The 12,599-nt window shown below is 38.0% G+C and overlaps 1 protein-coding gene across 1 annotated transcript in view; it reads right to left on the bottom strand.

The window, feature by feature from the left end:
- The window catches only part of LOC120524987 (integrin alpha-X-like), a 186,823-nt gene extending 177,788 nt beyond the window's left edge, over nt 1-9,035 (bottom strand). The window contains exon 1 of the mRNA XM_039746905.1: nt 8,732-9,035. Coding sequence (XP_039602839.1) covers nt 8,732-8,780 — 49 coding nt within the window. The 5' untranslated portion in view covers nt 8,781-9,035. The remainder of the gene's footprint in view (nt 1-8,731) is intronic.
- Between the last annotated feature and the right edge of the window lie 3,564 nt (nt 9,036-12,599).

The raw sequence follows: 12,599 nt of genomic DNA, 5'->3' as shown, positions 1-12,599 counted from the left end.
AATTTGAATCCACCTCCAATCCACCTGGCCTTACTCCCCTTCCATTTAGTCTCTTGTATTCGTAATATATCAAACTTCCTTCTTTCCATCATATCTGCTTACTCTCTCCGTTCTTCTTCTTCTTAATACTTCAAATTTTATTTACCAGGCGGCACGGTGGCGCAGTGGTAGCGCTGCTGCCTCGCAGTTAGGAGACCTGGGTTTGCTTCCCGGGTCCTCCCTGCGTGGAGTTTGCATGTTCTCCCCGTGTCTGCGTGGGTTTCCTCCGGGTGCTCCAGTTTCCTCCCACAATCCAAAGACATGCCGGTTAGGTGGATTGGCGATGCTAAATTGGCCCTAGTGTGTGGTTGGTGTGTGTGTGTCCTGCGGTGGGTTGGCACCCTGCCCAGGATTGGTTCCTGCCTTGTGCCCTGTGTTGGCTGGGATTGGCTCCAGCAGACCCCCGTGACCCTGTATTCGGATTCAGCGGGTTAGAAAATGGATGGATGGATGGATTTTATTTACCATAATAAAAGGTAATTTTGATTTTTACTTAAAATTGATAATATTTCAGGATCAGAATGCAAGCCAATCAGAATTGGTGCCTGTTATTCCATCATAATTCTCAAGCCCCAGCAATGAAGAAGGATGATCTGTTTTAGTAAATACGGTACTTAAATTGTTCTGCCATGACTGCAAAACATGCCAGGCCAGATGAGCATCTATATTTTAAAAAGGACTAGAAGAATAATGTGGTCAAAGGTCAATACAGGAACTCAAAACACAATGGCAACACACAAGACAAAACTACTAAACTCGAGACAAGGTCAAAAAGTAACCAAGAAATCAGAAATGCCAGAATTTGATAACAAGGATTTCACAATATATGTCTTGCCGGCTTTCATACTGTCTCATGAAGGATGAATCATCGTACGACTTCAGAGACTATGCCCTTGACAACCAATGGTTGTGTCTTGAAAATGGTACCACAAAATAGCTGTGCCCAAGGAAATACAAACTGACCTTGCAGAAACTTAGATTAAATCAAATTAGATTAGATTAGATTAGAGATCATTTATTGTCACATATACTGCAAGAACATAGTGAAATTCTTCTGCCACAGTTCCAGTGATGTATAGTAATGAATGAAGAGTAGTAAAAATTAAATAAAGAGCATTAACAAATTAAAATAAAAATAAATTAATTAAATAAGTACACAGTACAGTAGAGGTAGAATCAGGTTACAGGAAGTTCAGTGACCTTATGGACTGGGAGAATGAGCTTTTCCATGAGCCAGGTGTAGTGAGTGGTGAGGCTCTGGTAGCGCTTCTCAGGAGGCAGAAGTGAAAACAGGGGATGAGCTAGATGGTTGTCATTAGAGATGATGGATTCAACTCTCATCAGACATGCGATTAAGGAAATGGTGTGAAACTGTGGAAGGACCGTCACAATAATTTTAGAAATTATATGGACAGTCCTTTGGAGGAGTTTGCAGTCCTCGAAAGTCAGGTTATTGAACCACAACGTGATGTATCTGGTCAGGATGCTCTCAATAGTGCAGTAAAAGTTCAATAGTGTTTTGGTTCCTACTCCAAAACTCTTTACCTTTGAAAATGAAAATACAGTAGTCGCTCTTAAAATGTAAAATTATATTTTAAAAAGAAGATAAGATGCAAGGAGGTTGTAAGTCATTTTAAATTATTTATGCCAAAGAAACATCAAACATTAAATACAGTATCCAGTTTTCTTAAGTTTCAACCAGTACCTATATTATTTTGCTAAAAGCTATGGAGAATAAAAATACAATCAACAAAAAATAATTACATTTTGGGCTAATAAATAATGATAATAACAGCAACAATTTAATTTTGGGGAGCCCAGCTATTAATTTGAAGAAGAACAGAGTCACAATAATCCATTTATCATTTTTCTGCACCTGCTCATCCTCTCCAGGGTCATGGGGGCTGGTGCTTATCCTAATATCATGGGTTACAAGGCAAAACTCAGGAAGGAGTACCAGACATTTATGTACACACCCACTCACACATACATCCCAGCTATGCATGTTTGGGGTGTTGTAAGACAGAAAAACAACTACAGACAGAAACCCCTCAATATGAGTGAAAGACCTGCATTGTAAACCGAGGCTTCTAGGTCTGTAAGGCAGACACACTAACCACTGCTATAGTCACAGGCAGAATAAACCAAATACAAAGAACTAATAGAAAGGAACAGTAATGTCAAAACATCTTGTTACAGTACCTTATTTCCTATTCATATTTCTATTATTGAAACAGTCAAAACTAACACTAAATGATTAGGGTGTGTTTCCTGAAGACTTCAAAACCCTTTGTACATCATTATTGCTGTGAATTAGAGAGTTCAAAAGCATAAAGTTGCAGTTACTCAAAATGCTCACTAGAGATGGAAACCACTAACCCTGGCTAGTCACTCAAATAGGGAGATATTGAGGAATGTTTTAAATAAACAATTCATTTTCAAAAAAGAAAATTCTGTTAACTGTGAGGCCCTGAAAACAGAAATGGTGTGGCAAGAAATGTCTGAATAGGCAATCCAAGGCGTATAAAGGCCCAACTACAAGTCCAGAAAATGTTAAAAACAGAGCATTAGGTCAAAAATCCAGTAAATCCATAAAATAATATAGAAATATAGCCCTACACAGAAGAACACACCACCACCATGAGCACATTCAATGAACCTCAAGAGACTCTGGGTTTTCCTCTGCCTTTATAGGGCCAAGGGCAGTCCCTATCTGTGATGGGTAGGTGAGTACATGTGAGGAACCACATACATAGAACATAAGGAGAACACACTTTGACAAATAAAAACTAATCCACATTGATATTAAAAAAATGACCAAAATCAACCAAAATGAGACATTTGATACCCAGCTAGGGTTTATGACCTGATTCAAAATGACAGCTATCTTGCACTTAAGATTGTTCATTAATTAGCAAAATTTGGGTGTTTCCCAAAACCATTCATAACTAAAATAGTACTTAAACTCATTTATAAATTAATGAGAGGCCCAACCCACTCTGCATTTTTAAAGTTATTCTTCATTTGGACATTTGCCTGAGATTCTGACAAATAGAGAGAGAGGTTGCCTTAAGCAGATCATCACAAACACACTCACACTCTTATGTGGAAAACATAATACATATAGCAACAGCAACAATAATTGAAAATGCCAATAATGATGATAATAATAGGATGATAATGCAAAAAATGTAATGTAAAAGTTGTTTTTTGTATCTTTAATATCTGCAGACAATCAAACTAATCAAATATGACCATGTAATTAGTCACATCCTATAAAGTCAGAATGTGAATCGCCCCTTAGTACCAGCAATGACAACGGCAACAGTCCAGAGAATTATGTAGCTCAACCAAGGATGTCATCTGAGACAGCATCATTCAAGAAGCCAAGTTGCAGACCTAAATGAACTGTTGGTCGTGACATGAACCCCTTTGACCATCTCAGTAATCAACAACTAATAGAGAAATGCAAGCTGGTCGGCAGGGGATGCAATAACAACCCTCCTTGATCTGGTACAGGACGAATTGGAAAGAAGAGCACTTTGGAATTGTGCCTGCAGTCCCACTGTGCAGTATCTGACAGATTTCTGTTTCTATACCATTAGTGTATTCTTGCAAACTATTGATGATGTGCATGGCCTCCGCAAGACCGCTGTGTCCAAATATGAGTGCACAGTGACTACATTATTATTGTGGCAAATCCTGAGGTTGTGGATTGAAATTCTGCTACTGATGCTTTGTGACTATTGCCTGTGATCCAATTGGAAAAACAAAATAATACAACAAATTGTATCTTAAATGATGTAAGTCGCATTGAATAATGGTATCACCAAAATAAGTACTTAATGATAATTATACAATGCTTTCATTGACACTGTTGTGATGTGAGATTTTACATATAACTTGATAAATGTTTTGTATGTCTTTATTTATAATTTAGGCAAACCAAGTGGTGAGAGGTATTCGTGTTTGCACAACCCCCAACCCTTTTTACGACTGTCTCTTTGTAATTTTACGACAGGATTTGGGGGGGATGTGTCTTAAACCAGTTTGATCTCCCACACAAAGCCAGGTTAGCTTAACATATGGTCTTGGGGGGGTTGCAGGTGTTAAATGTACTATTGCTCCCATTGGTCTGAGATATGGCTGTTTGGAATTGGCTTGTCTCAGAGGCCTTTAAGTACCATGATGTCCTATTGGTTCTAGGAATTGGAGAGAACATCTATAAATGTACTTGCTCAACCACATTCTCTCTCTGACTGACCCACATATGATGAAGAAGCATCTCTCTCTCTAACCAACATATGATGATAGAAGCATCTCTCTTGCTAACCTGTGATGATGAACACAACACATTGAAGAGCACAGCTCAGCAGCCATATTGAACAGGCATGTGGCTGAAAGCTGAGCACCAATGATGCCTTAACTAGAGACATTTTAAGTAACTACAAGTCTGTGTGCCACCTGAATTACACATCACCATTTTATCAGGTTGTATGGTTGCCAATATTCAAATGTACTTTGCATTTTGTTATTATTTATGAATATTATCAGTAATACATTATTTTATGTGTAACTTAACTCCTGCTTGTCTTTTTACTACATCTAATTGCCTGAGGTTATAGATATAGAAGGGAAGGTGGGGATAAGTTATATAAAATAATATCTTATATACAGTGGTAAGTCTGTGAGATTAGGTATTCTAAGGCTACATATTAATAATACAATAGGGGACAGTAGAGCAATATATATATTACTCTATCAAGATAAAACAGACACTGAACTAGGTTTTCATGCTATTGCAGTCATACCTGGCATTGTAGGTGCAGTGCATGGAAAGCTCATCCCAATTCAACCCCCCAGCCTCTTCTATCCCATCCATACCTGCCAATATGTGTTCTCAGTGCTAAATTTCAAGGCAATACTCAGCCGAACATCAGGGACTTTTTATAAAGACGGCTTGGAGTTACACATGATGCATATATCTGGTCCAGCTCTGGAGTGTGTCATTAGACAAAGGATGGTGCATTTGCCTGCGGCTGGTTACTGCGAGACAATACCTGCCAACTCCAGTGATGAGTCCCCGAACCATAGTTGAGAAGAGGTAGAACACTACACACCAAAGCACACACACCATTTCAGAATGTGATTTGGACATGTGGAAGTTGAGCCTCGGAAAACAGAAATGTTTACTTAAATTACTTTAACTTAGTAGTTGAATTTTTAATTTCTTTATAAGCTGCAATAGTTTTACATTTGGACATGATATATATATATATATATATACTGTATATTTGACAACTAAAATAAATGCAATCTATGTTTTTTTATCGACAGTCTGCTTTTCTGATGTGAACACTGGGGAAGAGCCAATAATGCAGTTCTTTAAACTTGTTTGCAAAATGGTGAATAAGAGGAGGGCGGCACGGTGGAGCAGTGGGTAGCACTGCTGCCTCGCAGTTAGGAGATCCGGGTTCACTTCCCAGGTCCTCCCTGCGTGGAGTTTGCATGTTCTCCCCGTGTCTGCGTGGGTTTCCTCCCACAGTCCAAAGACATGCAGGTTAGGTGCATTGGTGGTCCTAAATTGTCCCTAGTGTGTGCTTGGGGTGTGTGTGTATGTGTGTGCCCTGCGGTGGGATGGCACCCATCCTGTGATTTGTTCCTGCCTTGTGCCCTGTGTTGGCTGAGTTTGGCTCCAGCAGACCCCCGTGACCCTGTGTTTGGATTCAGTGGGTTGGAAAATGGATGGATAAATAAGAGGAGCTTTGGAAAACACTTGAAAAACTCACTCATTGTTAACCTAGTTCATGATCTCATTTGTAATTCATTTTTAGGAAAAAAAATTCCAGATTCACTTCCACCATGGATCATTACGTAACTGAATGTCCAAACTTGTTAATAACTGCATGTACAGTGCAGAGTCTCCAGGGTCTTTTTCTGTCAATCAATATCAAAAAAGCTAAATTAAATCGACTGTGATCACAGTGCAATGTTTATTCACAATTCCCGAGGTTCTGCAGGTTCAGCTTCCTTCATAGAACAATTCAGGCAATAGTGTGATGCATGTCCAAAATCCCTCAGCCCAAGTATCTTTTTTTTACAAGTTTTAGTAAAATTCAAGGCAAAATAATTCACAAAAAAATAGCGAAAAAGCTGAGATCACAAAAAAAGGAAAAGTTGTTGTATAAAGAAAGTTCTGCTTAAAACTTATCTTGTTACAGCTCTTTATTTATGTCATATCTTAAAATGTTTACATGTTCTTTAAAAATGTATAAAACAATTAGGAGACAGAATACTGCACGTCAGGGTTCTATTTGTAAATTAAACTAACAGTCTATACTTCTAGCTGTGCGACTGCTTCCTAACAGGCTTAATTAACTCTCTGTTTTTAGAGGAATAGCCATTAAAGTTCTATTACATACTAATTTACAGGGGATGAAAGATGATACCATAATCTAAGTTACTATGTGAAACTATTTAATTAGCAGACATTTATGTGAATTTAACATTTAACATTGACATAAAAATAGTAAAAGCTGATAACTTCCAAGGAAGATGAATCATTGTACAATAATGAAATCAATCCTAACTGTAAATCCCACTTCAGAACTGCTTGTTAATTATTTATAGGTGAGGCGACATGACTTAAGATGATTCATCACTATGGTCCCTTGCAATGTGAAGGCCTAGAGTTCATTTTCACCATAATGTGTATATGGATTTATTTGAGGTAAGTTCTGTGCTTTCTCAAAATATCAAACTTTCTAACAGAGTAAAGATATTGAAAGGATTTAAATCCTTAGAATTCTAATATCATTGTGCTAAAGTCCCTGTGCTACATAATGCCCATATAAAGCATTATCTTTTCAGTCAGATGAATGAATAACTGCCATTTGCATTAATCATATGCCCAAAAGGGAGCAGTGTGATGATGCAATGATTAGTAATGCTTCCTAGGACTGGGCCTAACCCCTGCATGGGTGAGTGTGAGTGTGATCAGTCATGGATCCAATTCTAGGGCTTGATTCTGCCTTGCTCACTGCTGACCCTCTGGAACTGAATGGGTTAAACAGGCTAGGGAATGGGAGACTATGTGAAGAATCAACTGTCCTGCTGGTAAAATCCTATGTTTTGACAGACTACACTGTCTTTGTTTATTTTCTAATACTACAGGTAGCCAGCATTAAACATTACAGCTCTTAACTGTTTTACAAGTAGGAAATGCATGCATTAATAATAATAATAATAATAATAATAATAATTCATTACATTTATATAGCATTTGATCATTTCAATGCCGGCAAGTCTCTTCAGTTACACTTTCAGAAGAATTTTAATAAATATAATGAGTTGTGTGGTCAGTGAAACCAACGAGTTATGTTAGGAGGATCCATACCTAAATTAAGGGATGTGAAAAGTCACGTTCAGCACAAATCATTGTGGGTGTCACGGTTTATGTTAGTTTACACACACGATCTGCATTAAATTCATATAGAAAGAAAACAGTCTGATTCCAAGTTAGAAGATTTTCTTTCCATAAAGCAGTCTCATCTAAATTTTCCGTAAAAAAGTGTTAGAATGAAATAATGCAACATATACTGTATGTATAGAATATGTGGTGTAATAAATAAAATTAAATACTGAATCAAGACCTGAGATTTATAGTGGACAGAAAAAAGTCAGAACCAAGAAAGACCTACATTACCAGCAAAATGAAATGGCACATGGGGTGATATACGGTATCATAGTTAGTCAAAGACCGGTGTGGAAAGTCATACTGAAAGTATCTAATGAGATGTCTTCAGTCCTGCTATATTTTATATGGTACTTTTCACAGTGAACACTACAACAAAGCACTTTATAGAAGAAGTTGCAAGTCTGCATGCAGCTGAGAGCAATGTATAACAGACATGCCAGACATTAAAAGAAACAAATAAATATACAGAATGAATACTACTGTCATCAATACTGAGTCATATGTAACATTATTCAAGTTCTGTATTATCAATAGAGAAATCGTAAAAGAGAAAATTAGTTAGCTGTGACTTTCAAGGATTATGTTAAGAAATAGCAAACAAGGAATGTTTTCATTCCCAGTGAAAACAGAAGAATGTAATGTTTGTAAAAGGAAAAACATACATCATAACAAATTCTTTCATTCATTCTTTGTCAAAATAGGTTTATTCTACTACAGAATATAATAAATTGGATCTATCTATCATTACCAGCATTAAGAACTGTGTCACCAACATGCAACGTTTTAAAAAAGTTATTAAGACCAAAGAATTCATGGAGAAATGCTCAATGATAGAAAAGGAAAGAAGACAGAAAATGTTCTTGAATAAAACTTCAGTGTACAGTATTAGGCAATTTAAATGTATGTTTTATAATTACAAAAACAAATATGATACTTCTTCACTTTTGTGTGGGTTTTAATTTGCAACAATAAAGAATTGTATTTAATATAGTTTCTTTCATCTATCTATCTATCTATCTATCTATCTATCTATCTATCTATCTATCTATCTATCTATCTATCTATCTATTCCAAGAATTTAAATGCAAAGCTAGTGTTTAACTATTTTTATTGTACGGGTCTTTTAAGGAGTCAGTACTGGGCACTGAGCCAGCAGCCCTTTGACTGAAGTGCCTGCTATTAGACTACACAATGCAGCAGAAAATATTTACTTACTGTAAAACAATCCACATACAAGAACGACTCCTCTCATTTCTACTGTCATGTACTCCGATGATCCCCTCCGCTCAGGCTTGTGGCCGCTGATAAAGCACCTCCCAGTTAATATCACAATTGTCACTGTCTGTAAACCCCTTGAATACAACTCCCCACAGCCACACGCATAAGAAACGTCTTACTAACAGGAAACCAGAGTTACAGCGAGTATGATAAAGCGTAAAGACTAACCGTGTAAAAATGAAAACAGTTCTACAAAGGCGGTTAGAGAAAAAAGCGAAAGTGCAAGAAAAATAATAAGATGGACAGAATGGTGGAGGCAGATTTCGTATAAGTAACCCACTTTGCCTAAGAAACATTTCCTTGTCAGATATGAGTAAGCAGAAAAATCTTTCATAATGATGCTTCCTTTTTCTATAGACAGAAGACAAAGATGGAACTAAGTGGATTGTTTGTTTTTTTATCTATCTATCTATCTATCTATCTATCTATCTATCTATCTATCTATCTATCTATCTATCTATCACTTATATATACAGATATTGACAGCCCTGGACACGATCAAGCAAACTGTGTACCCAGAACAGACATCAGTGCAGTACAGATTAAGGTTTGGAAGAGTCATTTTAATAAGAAACAAAAATAACTACAGTCGTGTCCAAAAGTTTTGAGAATGACACAAATATTAATTTTCACAAAGGTTGCTGCCCCAGTTTTTATGATGACAATTTGCATATACTCCAGAATGTCATGAAGAGTAATCAGATTAATTGCAATTAATTGCAAAGTCCCTCTTTGCCATGAAAATGAACTTAATCCCAAAAAACATTTCCACTGCTGTTGTAAAGAAGGATTCAGGGCACCCAGGAAAGTCCAGCAAGCCCCAGGACCCTCTCCTAAAGGTGATTCAGCTGTGGGATAGGGGTGTCACCAGTGCAGATCTTGCTCAGGAATGGCAGCAAGAAGCTGTGAATGCATCTACACGCACAGTGAGGTGAAGGCTTTTAGAGGATGGCCTGGTGTCAAGAAGGGTAGCAAAGAAGCCAAGAAAAACATCAGGGACAGACTGATATTCTGCAAAAGAGAAGAGAAGGTGAGCGCTACCATCAGTCCTGTGTCATGCCAACAGTAAAGCATCCTGAGACCAAGTGTGGGGTTGCTTCTCAGCCAAGGCAGTGGGCTCACTCACAATTTTGCCCAAGAATACAGCCAGAAATAAAGAATGGTACCAAAACATCCTCTGAGAGCAACTTCTCCCAACTATCCAAGAACAGTTTGGTGACGAACAATGAACAATCCAGCAAGATGGAGCACCGGGCCATAAGACAAAACTGATAACTAAGTGGCTCAGGGAATAAAACATCAAAATTTTGGGTCCATGGCCAGGAAACTCCCCAGACCTTAATCCCATTGAGAACTTTGTTGTCAATCCTCAAGAGGCGGGTGGACAAACAAAAACCCACAAATTCTGACCAACTCTAAGAATTGATTATGCAGGAATGGGCTGCCATCAGTCAGGATTTGGCCCAGAAGCTGATTGACAGCATGACAGGGCAAATTGCAGAGGTCTTGAAAAAGAAGGGCCAACACTGCAAATATTAACTCTTTGCATAAACTTAATGTAATTGTCAATAAAACCCTTTGAAACGTATGAAAAGCTTGTAATTATACTTCAGTATACCATCAAAAAATCTGAGAAAAAGATCTAAAAAAACTGAAGCAGCAAACTTTGTGAAAACCAATATTTGTGTCATTCTCAAAACTTTTGGCCATGGCTGTACAAGGGATGAAAAAAAGAAAAACTGAAAAGAATCCAATGCAAAATACAAACAAACAAAACTATGCCCCTCTGGCCCCTCTTATTATAACTCAACTTTGTATTGTCTTCCTTGCCAAACAAGAGCTCACCTCTGCTCTGATTCCAACTGTAAGCTTTAGAGATTCTTCTAAAGTCATTCCTGATTGGCATTATTTCCACAGAGACTCCGACAAACATCACACTTCCTAGAAGTTTCTGTGGGAACTTTAAATACTGCAGATCCCACTTGTAGTTAGACAAAGGATAAGATTGTGCAACACATGGCAAGGACAGGAGTTATTCTGAACAGTCAGCATGGGTTCAGAAGAGGGAGGTCGTGTTTACTAACATGTTGGAATTCTATGAGGAGGCAACAAAGGATACAATCAAAGTGGAGCTTATGATATTATTTATCTGGACTTTCAGAAAGCATTTGATAAGGTGCCACATGAGAGGTTGGGCATCAAGTTAAAAGAAGTGGGAGTTCAGGGTTATGTTTTTAGATGGGTGCAGAATTGGCTCAGACACAGGAAGCAGACGGTGATGGTGCGAGGAACCTCATCAAAACTGGCCGATGTTAAGAGTGGTGTTCCACAGGGGTCAGTGCTAGGGCCGCTGCTATTTTTAATATATATAAATGATTTAGATAGGAATATAAGTAACAAGCTGGTTAAGTTTGCAGATGATATCAAGATAGGTGGATTAGCAGATAATTTGGAATCTGTTATATCATTACAGAAGGACTTGGATAGCATACAGGCTTGGGCAGATTTGTGGCAGATGAAATTTAATGTCAGTAAATGTAAAGTATTACACATAGGAAGTAAAAATATTAGGTTTGAATACACAATGGGCGGTCGGAAAATCAAGAGTACACCTTATGAGAAGGATTTAGGAGTCATAGTGGACTCCAAGCTATCAACTTCCCAACAGTGTTCAGAAGCCATTAAGAAGGCTAACAGAATGTTAGGTTATATAGCATGATCTGTGAGTACAAGTCCAAGGAGGTTATGCTCAACCTTTATAATGCACTGGTGAGGCCTCATCTTGAGTACTGTGTGCAGTTTTGGTCTCCAGGCTACAAAAAGGACATAGCAGCGCTAGAAAAGGTCCAGAGAAGAGCGACTAGGCTGATTCCTTTACAGTTTAAGCAAAAGAAGATTAAGAGGTGACATGACTGAAGTGTTTAAAATTATGAAGGAATTAGCACAGTGGATCGAGACTTGTATTTTAAAATGAGTTCATCAAGAACACGGGACACAGTTGGAAACTTGTTAGGGTAAATTTCACAAACATTAGGAAGTTTTTCTTTACACAAAGAATGATAGACACTTGGAATAAGCTACCAAGTAGTGTGGTAGACAGTAAGACGTTAGGGACTTTCAAAACTCGACTTGATGTTTTCTTGGAGGAAACAAGTGGATAGGACTGGCGAGCTTTGTTGGGCTGAATGGCCTGTTCTCGTCTAGATTGTTCTAATGTTCTAATGTTCTAAACTGAGCATCTCTGCAGCTTGCCCCCAGTGAAAAACCTACTTATATGGCATCCCCACCAGAAAAAGGAATCAATGTTTGAATGTGTACTACAATACATTTCCCTCTGTTTGCCTGCTTGTCTTTAATGTATACATAATACAATATAAAAGACCTACAGTATGTCCCCCTGAGCCTTGTTGTTTCTCTAACCTTGCTTTTAAAGAATGTAATACAGTTCCTACCTCCTTGTGTACTTCTTTTACTAATATATGTACTTTCCTACAGTTCCTTCCTTTTGTACTGTATATATACACAAAAGACCTGTGTGTGTGTGTGTGTGTGTGTGCGTGTCCATGTGTGTATGTGTGTGCTGTATGTGTGTATGGAGCAGTCCACTCTGCTCATGCTCAACCACAGCCACTAGATGGCGTAAGCATACACTTTTACATTTTTTTGGTGCTTGCTTGTACCTCATTTCTCATTCAACCCAAGCACACAAACTCAGCTTTGTGGCACATGCACGTTGTACATTCACACGTTCCATACATTTGTCTGAGACAGGTTCCAGCCTATCCCACTCGATTTGTGCCACAGC

The sequence above is a fragment of the Polypterus senegalus genome, chromosome 3, assembly GCF_016835505.1.
Source record: "Polypterus senegalus isolate Bchr_013 chromosome 3, ASM1683550v1, whole genome shotgun sequence".
NCBI lineage: Eukaryota > Metazoa > Chordata > Cladistia > Polypteriformes > Polypteridae > Polypterus > Polypterus senegalus.
This window is presented reverse-complemented; position numbering and strand designations above follow the sequence as displayed.